Below are 20,977 nucleotides of genomic sequence, written 5' to 3' on the forward strand. Positions count from 1 at the left end.
AGAGGCATTCTAATCAATATTAAGCACCTAATAAAAATACACATCTCTCAGTAAAGGATATCTATGACTTTCATATTCAAACTGTCTATCTTACAAAGCCGGTCACTACATAGGCTACATAGATCATATACACACGGTAAAAGGCTTGGACTTTTCAATTCAAATAATTACCCTCTTACCCGCCCACTAATCCACCCACCTCCGTTTCAGACCAGTACACTAATGACAGACAGGACATTATTGTGCAGTAGCAGCAAGCTCCTTCGTGAGACACAGCAAGGAGAGAGAAACACAGCAAGGTGGTCCCAGAAATCCCACCGATCAGACTGGCTACTGACAGTACAAGCTGTGCAATGATGTGCAGTGAATCAGACTCCCTCTCTGCACTTTCCCAGCATGGTTACATCAATGCTCCCTGGACTGGGTGTGGAAAGCTTAAGAAAATACAAGCAGCTCGATATGAACAAAAAAAATATCTACAGACAGAGAACAACAATTGCCTCATTGAACGATAAAGCTAGAAAGAGACTTATCTCACAGTGAGATCCCATTAATTATTGATAATTAAAGACGTGTCCAAAATCTACTGGATCTTATCTTAATCTTATATGTGAAGACAGGGAGGTGAGCTAAAAAAAAAAAAAAGAAAAAGGGACAAAACTGTGTAGTAGTTGTGACATTCCCAGAATCCCTCACCTCTCCAGTCAGCAGGTAGTTGACCTCCAGGGTCAGATCCAGGATCTTCTCGGTCATCGGATTCCTGTTTGTGTTTGTCATCATTAAGCCAATCAGGCAGCCTGAGAACAGACTCTGGGGGTTGTGGTCAGGAATTAGGATATTCTGTGGCTCTGTATATAAAGATATACAAGGTATGTAAATAGACACTTTACTAATATACTAATAAATATTAATATAACAATATAGTTAAACGGACACTATAGTCACTGAAAAACCTTATCTTAATAAAGCAGTTTTGGTGTATATAGCATGTTTCTGCAACATTACTGCTCAATTCTCTGCCATTTAGGAGTTAAATCACTTTGTTTAAGCAGCCTAGCCAAACCTCACTACATGTGACTTACACAGCCTGTGGCGAAACCAGCTTCGCCACTGTGAACTGGAGAGGCCTGGCTGCTAGCCTCCTGCCCGCTGACTATGGCCCCTGGACATATTGCACTTTAAAGACTATATTTGGGCATGTACTAATTTATATTGCTGCTACTGGCCCTTTAAAATCAGCAATGGACATTTTGGGACTACTGTCCCTTTAAGACTGTGAAGCATATCCTATTGTACTGCCTGTATATTGTATATGTATTTATGTATGCAGTTAACCTGGGTTATATATATATATGCAGCCTTCATCTGATTGTTCGGTAGAATCACTCCATTCATTGTATTGAGGAAACTACCGAACAACCAGACCACCCAGGATTAAGTGTGCCTCCAATTACCGTTTGCAACAATGTTGCAAACGGGTAATTGGCAATCATGTAATGTGTTCTGTGTCCTCTGGGTGGCCGCCATTCAGGAAACAACCACGTGGCGGCGGCCATCTTTAACTGCCGAACAGCGGTGTTTTGCCGTCGAGTGTCTGGAACTGAAATCGGACACTCGACTAGGCAAACACCGCTGAGACCTCCAGACTTCCAGGAATTCGTATAGAAACTACCGAATGACCCGCCGTTCGGTAGAAAGAAACATACGAACTAGGGGATTCATGCGAATCCCCCTTAGTCTCTATAACCCAAGTAATTCGTATGTTTCATTCACCTGTTTGTGACCGACCGCAGGGCCAAAATGCATGGAACTGTTTTCGGATACTTTACCCATGCGGTCGGTCAATACTTTAAAGTCCCATAACTCCCGAACCATTTATCCGAATGGGCTGATTCTTGCATATGTTGTCCCCCTGAATAAGGGCTATCAGGGGATACCTGTTTTGGAGGTGTAGCATAGGTATTTGGGGTACATCCAGGAATTGGGGAAAAAGGTGTACAGTATAATTGTGTTAAGTGTTAATCTAAGGGGAGGAAATGTGTGGGAGGTACATCCATGTGATTGGTTAATTTCATCCTCCCCCTGGGAGTGTCCTGTATGTACTTGTTGGTAATAAAAGCCAGACTGGGTGTCCCAGTCTAGAGTTCTTGCTTAACCCTCAAAGCGATGTGTCGTCTCGGTCTTTGGGGGAATGGGATTGTAAGCTGACTGCCAAGAGTGTAAGCCGATGTCTGCTTTTCTTGTTCAGCTGTTCCAGTTCGGAGTGTTATTTCGTATCCAGCTCGTGAGTTCTGATGTTCTGCAGTAGCTGTGCCTGTCTATGGAAAAGGGGATTATCGCCTAAACGCATTTCTCCCCTTTCATGCTGAAACGGTCCGTTACACAGCCTTTCATAACACTTCCTGTAAAATGAGATCTAATGTTTATACTTCCATAATGGCATGTTCTGTTTAATTTCAAATGTGTCTCCTGCTCTGTTAATAGCCTTCTAGACCCTGCAGGATCCTCCTGTGTGTGATTACATTTCATATTACAGAGCATGAGATAAAAACTTCTAAAGGAAGTTACCATCAGATTGAAAATGTAACCATTTCTATTTCCTGCAGGCTGTTCCTAGCTGGAACAGGGGACCCCATCCCTTATATTTACCCCATCCATTATATACACAGTATATACAGGGGTGTGTATATTTACCCCATCCATTATATACACAGTATATACAGAGGAGTGTATATTTACCCCATCCATTATATACACAGTATATACAGGGGGTGTATATTTACCCCATCCATTATATACACAGTATATACAGGGGGTGTATATTACCCCCATACATTATATACACAGTATATACAGGGGGTGTATATTCACCCCATACATTATATACACAGTATATACAGGGGGTGTATATTCACCCCATACATTATATACACAGTATATACAGGGGGTGTATATTCACCCCATACATTATATACACAGTATATACAGGGGGTGTATATTCACCCCATACATTATATACACAGTATATACAGGGGGTTGTATATTCACCCCATACATTATATACACAGTATATACAGGGGGTGTATATTTACCCCATACATTATATACACAGTATATACAGGGGGTGTATATTTACCCCCATACATTATATACACAGTATATACAGGGGGTGTATATTTACCCCCATACATTATATACACAGTATATACAGGGTGTGTATATTTACCCCATACATTATATACACAGTATATACAGGGGGTGTATATTTACTCCATACATTATATACACAGTATATACAGGGGGTGTATACTTACCCCATACATTATATACACAGTATATACAGGGGGTGTATATTTACCCCATACATTATATACACAGTATATACAGGGGGTGTATATTTACCCCCATACATTATATACACAGTATATACAGGGTGTGTATATTTACCCCATACATTATATACACAGTATATACAGGGGGTGTATATTTACCCCATACATTATATACACAGTATATACAGGGGGTGTATAGTTACCCCATACATTATATACACAGTATATACAGGGGTTGTATATTTACCCCCATACATTCTATACACAGTATATACAGGGGGTGTATATTTACCCCATACATTATATACACAGTATATACAGGGGGTGTATATTTACCCCCCATACATTATGTAACGGAATGCAGTATAATAATATCCGATATCCGTTGGTATCCTCAGGAAATCCACAGTCAGAGTAGGAAGCAAGGCAATATCCCCAATCCTCCCAATAACCGGACGAAACACAGTTTGGGAGTCAACTAACTCGGTTTATTCACAAGCAGCATATTTATACAGTTCCCCATGCAAGGGGTTTCCACACAGATAATCCAGGGGATTTCCCCCAACATGCATTGTGACTTTCCCAACAGGCATTGCTGCACGAGAAGGATACTCCCACTAAAATGGACGATTAAGTGGATTATCCCCTCGTGCAGCAAAACCGACAATTGACTTTAAAATACATAATTCACACAATATTCGGTACTTTGGAATAACCGAACGTTCGGTAGATAGCTGGGGTCGGAGCGCACACTTTGTGAGAATACCGCTCCGATCCCAGCTGAATTGACCGAACGCCGCACCTAATACATTTAAACATGGAAGTTGGTCCAAAAGTACCGAATAAGTACGGGACACATAATGTACCGAACGCGGAACTCCCGAACGCTCTGGAAGTCCAGCGGTGCTCGGATCATTGAGTAGCCGTTTTCAGTTCCAGGCTCTCGACGACCGAACACCGCTGCAGAGACAAAGGATCCAAGATGGCCGACCGCCGCATGGTCGGTAGTTGATCGACGGCCACCTAGGAGAGCCCTTAATTACCGATTGCAACAATGTTGCAATCGGTTAATTGGTACCACACGACTTGGGAATGTGTGGTCGACCTGGGGAGCCCGTATTCGTACGGCGAACGGCCAGGATAGCCGTGTTTCGTCGTACGAATGCTTGTATGCTGGCAGCGTACGGCTGTCAGCATGCGAACGGCCATAGCACAATACATATACATTTAACGGAACACATCATACATTCAGCCTACGGACAACCTATACTGCATATAGCTCAGAAGTGGCTAGGTTTGCCACACATTATATACACAGTATATACAGGGGGTGTATATTTACCCCATACATTATATACACAGTATATACAGGGGGTGTATATTTACCCCATACATTATATACACAGTATATACAGGGGGTGTATATTTACCCCATACATTATATACACAGTATATACAGGGGGTGTATATTTACCCCATACATTATATACACAGTATATACAGGGGGTGTATATTTACCCCATACATTATATACACAGTATATACAGGGGGTGTATATTTACTGCATACATTATATACACAGTATATACCTAGGGGGTGTATATTTACCCTATACATTATATACACAGTATATACAGGGGGTGTATATTTACCCCATACATTATATACACAGTATATACAGGGGGTGTATATTTACCCCATACATTATATACACAGTATATACAGGGGGTGTATATTTACCCCATACATTATATACACAGTATATACAGGGGGTGTATATTTACCCCCATACATTATATACACAGTATATACAGGGGGTGTATATTTACCCCCATACATTATATACACAGTATATACAGGGGGTGTATATTTACCCCCATACATTATATACACAGTATATACAGGGGGTGTATATTTACCCCATACATTGTATACACAGTATATACAGGGGGTGTATATTTACCCCCATACATTATATACACAGTATATACAGGGGGTGTATATTTACCCCATACATTATATATACAGTATATACAGGGGGTGTATATTTACCCCATACATTATATACACAGTATATACAGGGGGTGTATATTTATCCCATACATTATATACACAGTATATACAGGGGGTGTATATTTACCCCATACATTATATACACAGTATATACAGGGGGTGTATATTTACCCCATACATTATATACACAGTATATACAGGGGGTGTATATTTACCACATACATTATATACACAGTATATACAGGGGGTGTATATTTACCCCAGACATTATATACACAGTATATACAGGGGGTGTATATTTACCCCCCATACATTATATACAGGGGGTGTATATTTACCCCCCATACATTATATACACAGTATATACAGGGGGTGTATATTTACCCCATACATTATATACACAGTATATACAGGGGGTGTATATTTACCCCATACATTATATACACAGTATATACAGGGGGTGTATATTTACCCCATACATTATATACACAGTATATACAGGGGGTGTATATTTACCCCATACATTATATACACAGTATATACAGGGGGTGTATATTTACCCCATACATTATAGACACAGTATATACAGGGGGTGTATATTTACCCCCATACATTATATACACAGTATATACAGGGGGTGTATATTTACCCCCATACATTATATACACAGTATATACAGGGGGTGTATATTTACCCCATACATTATATACACAGTATATACAGGGGGTGTATATTTACCCCAGACATTATATACACAGTATATACAGGGGGTGTATATTTACCCCATACATTATATACAGGGGGTGTATATTTACCCCCCATACATTATATACAGGGGGTGTATATTTACCCCCCATACATTATATACACAGTATATACAGGGGCTGTATATTTACCCCATACAGTATATACACAGTATATACAGGGGGTGTATATTTACCCCATACATTATATACACAGTATATACAGGGGGTGTATATTTACCCCATACATTATATACACAGTATATACAGGGGGTGTATATTTACCCCCATACATTATAGACACAGTATATACAGGGGGTGTATATTTACCCCCATACATTATATACACAGTATATACAGGGGGTGTATATTTACCCCCATACATTATATACACAGTATATACAGGGGGTGTATATTTACCCCCATACATTATATACACAGTATATACAGGGGGTGTATATTTACCCCCATACATTATATACACAGTATATACAGGGGGTGTATATTTACCCCCATACATTATATACACAGTATATACAGGGGGTGTATATTTACCCCCATACATTATATACACAGTATATACAGGGGGTGTATATTTACCCCATACATTATATACACAGTATATACAGGGGGTGTATAATTACCCCCCATACATTATATACACAGTATATACAGGGGGTGTATATTTACCCCATACATTATATACACAGTATATACAGGGTACGTGTATATATTTACCCCCCATACATTATATACACAGTATATACAGGGGGTGTATATTTACCCCCCATACATTATATACACAGTATATACAGGGGGTGTATATTTACCCCCCATACATTATATACACAGTATATACAGGGGGTGTATATTTACCCCCCATACATTATATACACAGTATATACAGGGGGTGTATATTTACCCCATACATTATATACACAGTATATACAGGGGGTGTATATTTACCCCATACATTATATACACAGTATATACAGGGGGTGTATATTTACCCCATACATTATATACACAGGGGGTGTATATTTACCCCATACATTATATACACAGTATATACAGGGGGTGTATATTTACCCCTTACATTATATACACAGTATATACAGGGGGTGTATATTTACCCCATACATTATATACACAGTATATACAGGGGGTGTATATTTACCCCATACATTATATACACAGTATATACCCAGGGCTGTATAATATACAATGTACACAGTCTATATACCCAGATAGTTGTATATTTATCACTCACAGCACTATTTACTCCAGATTTGCTGCTTCCTGTGTTGCCCAGCACTGTATCCACTACCTCTTTGTACAGCACTGTATGGGGGGCTTTTCATGGTAGAGATCTGTAATTCGGCTCTTTAATATGACGTCACCGAGGCTGACCCTCAGACGCCATCTTTGTTGTGGGCAGAGCTCCTATTGGTCTCTATGCAGTGTGAGGGCAGAGCCCGGAAACATGGGGATATTAGTGGGAAATGTATTGATGGAATGGCTGTTTCAGTGTGAAGCTCTGCTGGAAATCAGGATCATGTTAACCCTTTACACATTAATGGAGACTCAGCCCATAGTTGGCCTCATTCAAGCCATTGTTTATTGATGGCCATGGCAGGCACTGCTGCTACATGTGACGTCACAGGAACCACGTGACTACTCGGGGTCACCTGATGCAGAGAGAGGCGGGAAACTGCAATCAGTGCAAGCTGCTGTCATGGCAACACGTGCTCTGTCTGTCTGTCACTCTGTCTCACACTGTCTGTCAGTCTGTCTGACACTCTGTCTGTCACTCTCTGTCTCTCACTCACACTGTCTGTCTGTCTCACACTGTCTGTCTGTCTCACACTGTCTGTCTGTCTCACTCTCACTGTCAGTCTCACTCTCACTGTCTGTCTCATTCTCTTTAACAAGCACTGTCTGTCTGTCTCACTCTCACTGTCTGTCTCATTCTCTTTAACAAGCACTCTCTGTCTGTCTCACTGTCTCTCATTCTCTTTAACAAGCACTCTCTGTCTGTCTCACTGTCTGTCTCATTCTCTTTAACAAGCACTCTGTCTGTCTGTCTCTCTCTCACTGTCTGTCTCATTCTCTTTAACAAGCACTCTCTGTCTGTCTCACTGTCTGTCTCATTCTCTTTAACAAGCACTCTCTGTCTGTCTGTCTCTCTCTCACTGTCTGTCTCATTCTCTTTAACAAGCACTCTCTGTCTGTCTCACTGTCTGTCTCATTCTCTTTAACAAGCACTCTCTGTCTGTCTCACTGTCTGTCTCACTCTTTAACAAGCACTCACTGTCACTCTTGTTCTCCCACTCTCTCTCTTTCTTTCACAATCGTTCACATTTTCTGTCTCATGCTCTCTACGCACTCGCTCTGTTTCTCCAGCAGAATCACTCAAAGTGCTGCCATCAGAAATGTTGGGGCCCATAAGAGAGCTGAAGGTCTGGGCCCCAGGCTTCAAGGATGTAGTGTGTATAGTGGATGTGGAATGTACATTTGTGCGTATTAGATGCAGTGTGTGTTTGTGTAGTGGATGTAGTGTCTATAGTAAATGCAGAGTGTGGGTTTGTGTATTAGATGCAGTGTCTGTGTGTGTAATGGATGCAGAGTGTGGGATTGTGTATTAGATGCAGTGTCTGTGTAACGGATGCAGTGTCTGTGTGTAGTGGATACAGAGTGTGGGTTTGTGTATTAGATGCAGTGTGTGTAATGGATGCGGAGTGTGTTTGTGTAGTAGATGCAGTGTGTGTAGTAGATGCAGAGTGTGGGTTTGTGTATTAGATGCAGAGTGTGTAATGGAACGGTGGTAGTCGTAGAAAGACGAACCACCGTATTTGTTGCCCAGGTCCACCAGCTTATGCATACACAGGTCTAGTTCTCCTCTCTTCTATGAGGGTACACTGAAAAAAGCACATCCCTGTAAATCCCGAAGGCAATTACAAAGTCAGGGATAGCTAACGTTTTGCTCAGTCTTGGGTCTCTAGCCTTTAGGACCACCTAGATGTCGCCGTATGACTAGGAGCGATTCTCTACAACATCCTGGGAGGCAATGAGAAGCAAGATTAACGTCTTTGCCCTCCAGGATGTCTTTCTTAAGGTTCGCCGGTACCATATGGGACGGGTTAATGACCTGAGACCCCAAGCTGGTGGGAGTATTATTACCGGGTTGGGACTAAGAGGAGCCCGCAATTTTGGTTGTGGGAGGCTCTGGTGTTACAATGGGAAAGTTACGGGCTTCCAGTCTCTCCAGCCTATCATTATTCTACCCCATGGAGGACACTAGCGAAGCAATCATGGTATGAAGGTTGACATTGCTCGTGCCTTCCTATCGTGTCTGTATGGTCAGTATTGGCTTGCATCAGCCTAAACAGTTCTGCTTTCCTAGCTGGAAAGGGGATGCTGCGCCTACGTAGTTCGACCATGATGTGGGGGATAGTCCATGTTCTTATTGATGATGGGCTACCGGTGTCCCCCTTGCGTGTGGGGCTGGCGGTCCTGGCTGGAGTACTGGGGATTGAAATATCATCTCCGTCTTCTGGAACATGGGACATACTGAAATATATAGGAATCATAAGCTTTAGCCTAAGGACGTATACTGGTATATTTGCTGGTGCCAAAGACATTCGTTAGATTGCCAAGTGGCTTGAGAGGCTCTACCTGCGGGGTGTTGGCCTCTCGGGGAATGTATCAATCAACTGGGGAGAGTTTGTGACAAGTGAGGCCTATGTGACTATGCAACAAGTGAGGCGACTAGCTAGGTTTTGGCCCGTGGGGCGTATTACCTCTTTCGTGGAGGATGGGTGTTGAACTTCTATATCTACGGCAGAGAGTGCCTGGGAAATTTGCCTAGATGGCCATACCCAATCGTCTATAGCAACATTACTTTTGAACAATGTATGCTTGTGTAACAGAACCCCTGTATGATCACAGACTATAACATTGTATAACCCCCTGGATTTGTTACTTTGTTGCCAGTTTTATATTTGAAAACATACGAATGGGAAAACGAATGACACTACTAACCCATTTGTATGAACGAACAAACTACCAAACGAGAGACCACCCAGCCCAGTCGTGTGCCGCCAATTACCCCCTTGACTCTGTGCCAGACTGCAAACCGCAAGCATTCTAAGTGGTTCCGTGGGTGGCTGTCGATTCGTATGCATGAACACGTGGCGACGGCCATCTTGTTTTGTCGAACGCGTCCAGTGTTGTTTAGTCATCGAGTGTCTGGAACTATTTTCGGACACTCAAACTCCCGAACACCGCTGAGACTTCCAGGACCACTTCACTTCACCCAGATTTATACGAACGAGGCTGCGTTCGGTAAAAGTACTGCACGAACACAGTGGCACACTGAACGGATGTGATTTTTTAAATATGTGTCCCCCCTAATTCTGCTTGTTCCAAATATGTATTTTTTTTTTTTAGTTTTGATGTTACAAAAATGGGATAAAAAGTCTATTTTTCGCTTGGAGATAATTGAGCTGATATAACAATTAACTCAATTATCTCCCAAGCAGAGAGGAGGAATCTACAGTAATGAATGGGTGTGTTTAAACTGTAAAGGATTGGCTGTTATGTTTGTGTCTGCAGTGCCCAACAAGGTCCATGTGGGTGGTAACCTTGTGAGAAAATGTGTATAAAAGAAATGCTTGTGTGGTCATTAAAACAGTTCTGCTTAACCCTAAATACGGTAGTCCGAGATCCTGCTAAGAAGGGAGGCCTAAACCAAGATGATGGACAACAGAATAGAGGATGGGGGAAAGTATGCAACACTGAAACCTGCTGAATATCCCCATAATCTGTAGTGTTTAACTCGACTATGGTGTACCCACCTATGCCTTTAGGTGGCGTGTCAACTTGTCCTAGTTTGGACCATGCAATCTATGACCTTGACGAGCCAAGCTTGGAGTCTTGAGTCTGTAACAGATGTCAAAATAAAATTATAGTGGTTCTGTAACTGTCTGCTTGGTACAGTTTGAACCTTGCGTACATTTATGCTACTGCACACTCAGTTGCAGTAATACGCCTGCATAATGAAACGTATGCTTGTTACAATAATGCACGTACCAATGTTAGAAACACAACACTCTTTACCTCTATCTTAGGTCTCTTGAATCACGAAAGCCAACCTAGAGATCAAATTGGCAAATACTGAGTTAACATATCCAGCTGGATGCCTCCCCTGGGGAAAATGCCCATCAGCTATGACTTAAGAACCTTGTAACTGTCACCTAATGCACGTACCAGATTTGAAAGAAAGAAACACTTCTTGAGCTCTGACTAGGTCTGTGAAACACGAAAGCAGACCTATGGATCAATATGACAAAATACTTGTAAATAGACAACCTAATGCGACCTGGAAGAAAAACAAACCTTCATACTGTCCGAAAACACTAACAGCCTTTACAGAACATAAATTAGTTAAGATATGGCAATGAAATTCTAACATACACGGAACAGTGATACGAGCCTATGTGTTGTGGTGGCATTGTGCTGCCCTGTAACCTTATTAACAGGTGTAGAACTCTGGACTTGTTTGAAAAGCAGAGTTGAATGATACAGATTAAAATTATACTGTAATACAACATGACACAGAGGGAAAACCCTCTTTGAATATCATTGCTAATGTCACAGCAAACGTATCCGATATTCCCCCTTATGTGCACAAAACATAAGCAATTATTAGCAACATAACTTATGTGAGATTCATATATGGAAATGTTTGTTTCTCCATGCCATGCCTGGAAGGGAGGGTCTGCTGCTAATTTGCTGGAATGTGTCTGCTGACCGTGAGGCACAGGGTCAAAGTTTACTCAATGATGACGAATAGGGGGCTGTAACGGATCGCCTGGCACCCCGACCGGGTACCTCCGTTAATGGATGCTCCTAGCGCTTCCTGAGGACTCCAAGCACTCTGGCAGACACCACAATGCCTGAATCAGAGAAGCATAGGAATCCTCTCTAGCATATGAATGCTGTAGACAGTTAAATAGGAACCATACGAATAGGCTTGTACTCCTAGCAGTCAACTGGAACAGCATGCAATAAATCCTTCCCCCCAATAATGAGACGACACATCACTTTGAGGGTAAAACAGGAACTCTGGACTGGCTCATCCAGCCTGGCTTTTATTTCCAACTCACACATACAGGCCACACCCAGGGGGAGGCATAAAAGAACCAATGACATAGATGTTACCTCCCACACATCCCCTCCCCTTAGTGTGACACATAATCCCATTATGCATACAGTGTAAAATATACTTTTACACAACTTTCATAACTTTAAAACCATACATCACATTCACATAAAAATACATATCCACAATCAATCCATTCAGGGGAACAACATATTAAAAAATGGCATGAATCCGACCAGGGGTTCAAAAGTTACTAAAAGTATCTTTTGTTCCTTTCTGGCTGGCAGAAAAACATCCCCACAATGCACCCTGGTTTCCTCCCTTCTGCCCTGGAGTTAATTGGAGAAGTAATCCAATTACCCAGGACTAAAGGCAGACTCCATTAACCACATGGTTGCAAAACGACATAAAACACTTTAAAATACATAAAGTCACATTTTACACATAACACACAGACATTTCACCTATCCCCAGATAGCTGGGATCTGCACGCACAAAACTACCGAATAGCGCGCAGATCCTACTCACACAGTACAATTGCCATGGAGCTAAAGTCTTTCCCATAGTCTTTCATTATATGAATAGGCTCCATGGTATGGCTATCTGGGGTATCACATTCCCATAAAGTCTGGTCCATAGTCCAAAGACAAGAGGCGGGCAATCAGCCCCCTCCAAGGACACGTGGCGAGGTCGGTTTCGTCACAGGGGCGGATCGAACCGCGCATGTGTTCGCCCGCCGTGGCGAACACGAACACGCTATGTTCGCTGGGAACTATTCGCCAGAGAACAGTTCAGTACATCACTACTGGGGGGCTGAACGAGTGATACGAGAGTGTAATGATATTGATGTTACAAAGTTTTGGAGTCCAGTAGCCAGATCAGCAATGTTTTCTGCCAGAGGTAGCCACTCGTTACCCAGGTGGTTGAGCCCCTGAGCCTTGAGTGGCCTTCTGGTCTTAAGCAGAGATGGGAGACTGGTTTGAGACAGATGTAGATCTGAGTGAGCGTGACGTATGAGCGCAACGTGAGTTGAGCAAATGTAAGTGAAGGCTGCCTGAGGTTTTGACAAAACAGAAACTGAAGTAAAATTAATACTATACCTGGATTTAAAGGACAAGAACCCAGGTTTTGCAATTTAGCCGTAATATATGACAAAAAAGGGGCGATCTGTGGAGATCAAAGACATTTTTTAACAGGGCTAAGATTAACTTGCACATAAAAAGTATGGTAGAACATTGTGTGATTAGTAATTTCGTGGTAACACCTCCAAGTAAGTAAGATTGCAGCTGCTGCTAGAGTTTAGTGCATTTTATACAAATTAAACCAGCAAATACCATAAAAAGCCACTAGGTGGCGATAACAGCCCACTAAACTTGGCCTGTGTAACTGACACACGAAAAACAATAATGGAAAGCATGAATGAAAGTTTTATAACCAATATGCCGTGCACACTATAGTAAAAATTATGGCATCCTTTATACACACAGTATAGTAGCATAGCTTCTGCTATAACAGCAGAGGCTTAACCCCAAGTGGATTTATATGCCCCTATTTGCAAGAGTAACATTTTGATCGCGGGTGGTGATGTACCGCGAACCTATGAGTCCGTGAGGGGGGGGTGTAGGACCCCCCAGACGGGTGTACGAAAACCGATCGCCTAGATGCCGAAGTGTGGGGACCGTGGGTGGTCCCCGGTAAGATTGCCGCCATGTGCGTTCCGGCCCCCCAATAAGACCACAGAGCAGTGTGGAGGGGACCGGAACGTAACGCATGAAGACTCACGATTTAGCAGCCAGGAAGCCGGACCGCCGATAGACCGGAGGATTCTGCCGGAGACTGCAGCTGATAGACAGGACGCCCGAACCGGAAGTAGATCAGGAACACTTGAACTCGAACGTCAGAGGTGAGTAGGGGCTGGGAGTTTAAGTAGGGGGCTTACGCCTCTCACAAATTCAGGCCTAATGGCCTTTCTACATATATATATATATATATATATATATATATATACACACATAAATACCAGGACACGTATGTCCTGATGAAAGTTCCAAGCTAGGAACTGAAACGTTGACTGACTTGTGACAATAAATCGATATGCTGTACAATTCCAGGAGTGCCTGAATTTATCTACTTTTAGATCACAGTGTGGCTGGGCACCCGGTATCATCTTGGCTGGAGGTAGGAGTGCAGAAGCTCTTTATTTTTTATATATATATATATATATATATATATATATATATATATATTTGTGTAAGGGGCAAATAGCCGTATATGGAGTAAGGTTCCAGCATAAACGTAGGATAGTATAAAGGGAGCAAGTGGTTGTGGTGTGCCGAGACCGACGATATGGTAGGCCTGTAAATAAAGAGGGCAAAAATGAATAATCAAAGATTTAATACAGTCAACAAATATATACAAATTAACCAGACATTTCCTTAAATGCATTACAGTATTTAATTCCTGGAAGGATTTTGAAGGTAGGAATCTAGGACCGAAAGTGGACACCATTTGTTGTGGGTAGGATAGTATGTTATTTCTATTGTTGGTGCGTGTTGACTCATTTCGGAATGTGGTAGAGCCAATAGGTAATGATATATGTGTTTACGTACGTGGGATCGTTGAAGACAATGATCTGTCTGAGTGGTGGTGATGGTAGTGGATTCTCTGGCCTGAGAAAGGCATAGAAGGCAGTGTGCATGGCTGGTAATGGCCGACTTGGTAGTATCATTTATCTAATAGGTCCGATAAGGATGGAAATGTTGGATGGCTATTGGTAATCTCTGAAAGGAACGTGGGGGAATGGATTCCTGAAAACCTCTGAGTATATTCTTATCTGGTATGATAGCATGAAGTTATGGTAGTTTTGGCCATAGGTTATCCTGTGTTGTTGAATGTCTGTAAAATATATAATTAATGGTGTGCGAGAGTTTTATGACACAGGTTGAGCTATGTCGTGTTCCAATGAGATTCTTTAAGCCAGGTGAAAAGCTGTGTTATGCATTCTACAAGTATGGGACGAAAGTGCTAGGTGGTATAGTGCATGCTATGCTGCATGAGTATGTCTAATTCATGATTTTGTCTTGGAACGAAAGAGTGGCCGTGACTGTATGGGCGGCTGTAGAAAGCGTATGGTGAACATGCCTGGAATATAAATGAGACAATTGTCGGCAGGGATGTATACCCCCGCCTGGTACATGAAAGTAAAAGAAATGTGACCAACTAAGTGGCCAACCAAGTGAGTTCCCCAGAAATATCATGATCGCATGGATGATGAGTGGCGTTTATTGATGATATGACATGTGCTTAGTTGTCTGAGTAACAACGGATTGATGACCCTGACCATGATTTACCCCATGCCACAGCAGCTGCTACAATGGGGTAGATACCCCAAAGGGGCTGAGGTGGTGGAAAAATTTCCAAACCTGGATGCCATGGCCAACAGCTCCAAAGCAATCGTTCCCGGTAGATCGCTGCCAAACCTGTGGTTGACAATCCTGGAAGGAACATGCTTTTACCATGCCATGTGGTTAAGAAATTCCCCCCCATGTGCAAGTCTCTTGTGGCATCTAGGGACATCCTCTGATCGTCATGTTGGAAGTGTGGAAAAAAGGGGAAAGTACTCTGGATGTGAAAGCGTGGTCTAGTGGTATGATTTGCAGAGGTGTGTGGTGCCAATAAGTCTATGGATAGTCTTTGTTTAAGGGAAGATTTCCTTGTGACAATACCAATGTGTTGGTGTTTGGCGTAATGCTGTAAATGGTGGAGATTGGAAAACCAAAGTAAAAACCCCTCTGCAAAGCTTGGCTAGGAGTGTGTTTACAGCCGATGGTTCTGTTGTGCTTACTGTAAGTGAGGGCATGCTATATTCCTTGAAGGTGTATTTATGATACCTGTATGGGAGCCCGTTGAAGCTCCAGAGCTTTAGTAGATCTACTACAAGTCTGGAAGGGTGATGAGTCAGTAATGTTGAAAATGAATTGGTGTGTACAGATGGTGAGTACGTTATTTGTAAGTTGTATTGGGACACATGGTTTGTCATGTGCCCTGAATCTTTTGAACATATATGCAACAGTCTATATGCAATGCAACTACTCCTATCAATTGTCTCTGGTAGTTCAGAGGTGCTGGTACCTGGAACCTGAGAGTGCTTGTCTGTTTGTTTGGGACAAAATCCCTTCTGTATGGGTACCTGCACAAATAAACATCTCTACATATTCCAAATGCCAATACAACCAAGGGATGGTCAGTTCCCGATTTACCTGGAATCCCTGGATCTGACTGTATGGGCGGCAGTAGAAAGCGTATGATGAACATGCCTGGAATATAAATGAGACAATTGTCGGCAGGGATGTAAGATACATCATCATACATATATATGCCTTGTTTCCCAAATGTGCTGGGATCACATGTGCAGGGTTAAAGGACCACTCTAGGCACCCAGACCACTTCAGCTTAATGAAGTGGTCTGGGTGCCAGGTCCAGCTAGGTTTAACAATTTTTTTTTATAAACATAGCAGTTTCAGAGAAACAGCTATGTTTATCAATTAGTTAAGCCTTCCCCTATTTCCTCTAGTGGCTGTCTCACTGACAGCCGCTAGAGGCGCTTGCGTGATTCTCACTGTGAAAATCACAGTGAGAGCACGCAAGCGTCCATAGGAAAGCATTATGAATGCTTTCCTATGTGACCGGCTGAATGCGCGCGCAGCTCTTGCCGCGCGTGCGCATTCAGCCGACGGGGAGGAACGGAGGCGGAGAGGAGGAGGAGAGCTCCCCGCCCAGCGCTGGAAAAAGGTAAGTTTTTACCCCTTTCCCCTTTCTAGAGCAGGGCGGGAGGGGGTCCCTGAGGGTGGGGGCACCCTCAGGGCACTCTAGTGCCAGGAAAACGAGTATGCTTTCCTGGCACTAGAGTGGTCCTTTAACGTCTTGTGTGTCATAAGAATTGATTGTACCAGGTAACCGAGTTTCGGTTGGTGCTGGTTGTACAGTAGCGTGACACCCAGTCTTGTGAGGGCTGTGGTGACCAACTCGAGATTGCCAGTCTGTCATAATTTTTTTTTTTTTGGCTCATGAGTTTGAGTGAGGCTAGCATGGACTGGGTGTCACCCGAGTTGGTGTAGCTGGGCCTTCCCCTGCCTCCGTGTTGTCCGTTGATGTATGGAGGAGTTTGAATAACTCTGCTTTCCTTGCTGTGGCAGGGTAGGGGATTTGTCAACTCCTTAGGTCGGTGGTAATGTGTGGGATTGTCCAGGATCTGATTGCTGCTGGACTAGCAACATCTCCTCTGCTTGAAGGTGTATCAATTCTAGCCGGGGTGCTAGGAAGAGGTGATTCTTCACCACCTTTTTGAGAAATACTTAAATAACAATAAATATTGCTATTATTATTTGTACCCAGGGGTCTTGTACTGGCTTGCTAGCTAAGCCGTAAGGCGAAACAATTAGGCTTGGTGTTTTTTGGTGAGGCCCTGCTAGTTGCCAAGTGGCTTGAGAGGCTCTATCTATGCTTGGCGTGAGGGGATTTTGTGTGGCCACTGAACGTTGTGGCAGGATGTTGGCCTCTCGGTGACAGTAACCAGAAAATAGGAAGGGGAGTGACAGGTGAGGCACTCTCTATGATACAATGCGAGGCGGCTAGCTCACGAATGGCCCGAGGGGTGTATGCATCCGAGTGTGAGGCAGGGTGTTGGCTTCGCGGGACCACTAACCGAAGCGTAATGCAGAGAAAAAAGGGGGTAATACCTATTGGGCCCTAGAACCCTAATTGCCAGTACGCTATCACTATTCCAGGGAAGGTAAGAGATGGATAACTACGTGAGCAGGTGTATGTACCTGGCAGTATGGTATTGAACCTGACAATCTGTATAGGTTTTTTTAGTAGTAACTGTAACCTGAATGGATAAAACCGTATGGCATAAGGAAATATGGAATAGACCAAGCTTATCTTAATACGTACAGTATATGTGAAAAGTACCGTGATGTGTAAATATTAAACATCGTAGCCATACTGGTTAAATATGTATCAATCTTAACCCATTAAGTGCCGTATGTACAAGTGAAAATGTGGTCTGTCCCCACCTTGTAAGTTGTATGTCCCCTTGCTAGGGGAAAGTCTGTTGTGTGAGCAGCGTGCTGTGAAAAATGTATGTGAACTATATTACCAGTTACGTATATATAGATGCGTCTGCTACTGTGTAATAATATATGTATTTATACCAGATGTTTGATATAGTACTTGCTATGTGAATTTTTGTATGTCTTATTGAATGGTAGGGGTCAGTGAACATGGTGTTGCAAAATGCAAGTGCACTGGAGATCTGCAGAGTGCCCTATAGGTGGCAGTATAGTTGGATACTGATTGGTATGTGAAATGTTGTTTGTCTGTTGACCTCTAGGTGTCAGTGTTTTGGTGTTTGTAAAATCCCATAAAAATTGGCCATGTACTTGATAGACCTGTAGGTGGCAGTGTTGAAGAACCACTGTTGGTCTTGATGTGAAATGTAAATTATTGTGAATTAAACCTGAAGTTGAGCCCGTGCTGGAGTTTAATTTATGGTTTATGGTTATGTTTAAAACAATCTTATGTGTAATTTATATTGGCTGACCAGTAGGGGTCAGAATGCTGATTGTATGGTAAAAATACCCTTTAATCCAAATGCAAGGTTAACGTGAGATTTTCAGAGTGACCTGTATTGGTCAGTGTGGTTTATGTGAAACATTGTTCGTGAGCTATGCTATGAAAACCTCATGGAGTTTACACCCCCCCCCCCCCCCCCCCCCCCCCCCCCCCCCCAGGGACCGGCGGGGGTGATCCCGGTCCACCCCAGGGAGGCAACCCTGCTCCTCAAGCCATATAAGCAGTCACCGATCGAGCTGCAGACAGTCACGACGAAACAGAAAATGGCGGATGCCAAGTGCTCACAAGCAAACTGGGACCTCAAAGCTAGACTGGATAGCCTGTTCAATGCCTTCTGGAGAAAGCTGGAACTCAGGCAGCAACAGGCCCAGTCGCCAGAAGTAAGAGAAAACTTACCTCACAAGCAGCCTTCACGACCACGAGGCAAACGCATGGCGCTTAAGACACAAGGGGCCCGAAAATGGCGGATCAAAAGACCCGGTTTACTACAACAGCGCACCGTCCACTGGTACCCTGCCAGACATCCCAACAAGAGAAAGGCAAAGAAAGACACAACAAGAAGCTCACCACAACCAGCTCTGACCACAACGAAGAACCAGACGCACAGCTCATATCGGATCCCGAGGTCATACAGGAGATGCATCCAAATCTCAACAAATTTGCCTACACTCCAAACCATGCACGCGGGACCCATCTCGGCGAGGCATCAAGGCCAACACCAGAGACTAACTTGGCAGGAAAGTGGGGCACCTCAGAGAGGCATTGGCTAACCGCAGCACTGAGCACAAGGACTGAGTAACACATGTTTAATTTAACTTTACTAGCATGTTTCCTTTATTTTATGTTGTTCTCCTAGAGAGACTTTAGCCTGATTTACCTGGGGAGCCTCCCTCGGGGATTTTTTCTCAAATACAGTGCCTAGACTAATCTATAGTCTAACCCTAACCGGCACAGTCTAAGTTACGTTTGCAACCAGCTTAAATGTAATTATACCGAAAGCGCCTAATGTGTCCAAAATTGTGATATTGTTTTTTGATGATGAGGCTCTCTTAACTAGTAGCCGGTGTTGAGGCGCTAAAACTCTCATCTCACTCACCTGACGACATACTATAGGCGATAGCTTTAAGATTGCCTCGCACCTATTATACGTACAGAATGCCATAGCTAGCGATGTGTTCCCGCTTCACCATGTTTTTCCCTGCCTTTGCCTTAACTTTGCGGGCTAATAACACATTCGCAACTCAAGCCATGTAAGCATGGTCCTTTAAGCATAGTATGGCAAAAAGCAAGCATGGTAAAACTTATAACGCTGCAATGTATACATGGATATAGGCACCTACCTGCCATAAGCATGGAATTAGCAAACATACAGCACTACGAGTCCCAACCCTGCAGCATATAGCCTATTTGCATGTACCTGAAAATGCTGTAAACTCTTAACCCTACACTTAGCTTATATGCACACACCAGTTTGTGACACAGCATACTAATACCATAACCAGATAGTAAAGCACTGATATACTGTGTTCTGAGCATACCTAAGCACCCTAAGCGACGAAAACATATATTGTTTAGCACCCACCCTACCCCTATATAAAAAATGTGCCAGATTTAACTTGTACCTTTATGTTCAACTGTTAAGTATCAGCTGGAGGATTGCCTTTGGGGTACCTCACATGCTTCTGTTCAAAGCTTATGCACTACAAAAATAAAGAATTAAAAAAAAAAAAAAAAAAGGCATTGGGCAAGTCCTATTTGGACCCTGTACCTTTTAAAACACCATAAAACCTGTACATGGGGGGTATTGTTATACTCGGGAGACTTCGCTGAACGCAAATATGAGTGCTTACAACAGTAAAACAGATCACGATGATGATATCACCAGTAAAAGTGCAATTTTTGTGTAAAAAAAAAATCAAATATGAACGCTAAATTTGGCAAGCGTTTGTGGCTAAGTGGCTACTACAAAAGACTGGACATACCCCATTTTGAATACCGTGGGTTGACTACTTTTACAAATGGTATGCCACGATGGGGTTAATTTTCATTCCTGGGTTGCTATACGGTCTGAAAGGCAACATAGGCCCAGCAAA

The 20,977-nt window shown here is 42.8% G+C and overlaps 2 protein-coding genes across 3 annotated transcripts in view; both read right to left on the reverse strand.

The window, feature by feature from the left end:
- LOC134575178 (oocyte zinc finger protein XlCOF6-like) overlaps positions 1–7,444 on the reverse strand; it is a 108,479-nt gene extending 101,035 nt beyond the window's left edge. The window contains exons 1-2 of the mRNA XM_063434406.1: positions 7,359–7,444; positions 697–848 (exon numbers count right to left, since the gene is read on the reverse strand). Coding sequence (XP_063290476.1) covers positions 697–780 — 84 coding nt within the window. The 5' untranslated portion in view covers positions 781–848; positions 7,359–7,444. The remainder of the gene's footprint in view (positions 1–696; positions 849–7,358) is intronic.
- The window catches only part of LOC134575199 (gastrula zinc finger protein XlCGF26.1-like), a 145,091-nt gene that overhangs the window by 25,872 nt on the left and 98,242 nt on the right, over positions 1–20,977 (reverse strand). The gene's annotated exons all lie outside the window — the stretch shown is intronic.

This window comes from Pelobates fuscus, chromosome 10 (genome assembly GCF_036172605.1).
Source record: "Pelobates fuscus isolate aPelFus1 chromosome 10, aPelFus1.pri, whole genome shotgun sequence".
NCBI classification, from domain to species: Eukaryota; Metazoa; Chordata; class Amphibia; order Anura; family Pelobatidae; genus Pelobates; species Pelobates fuscus.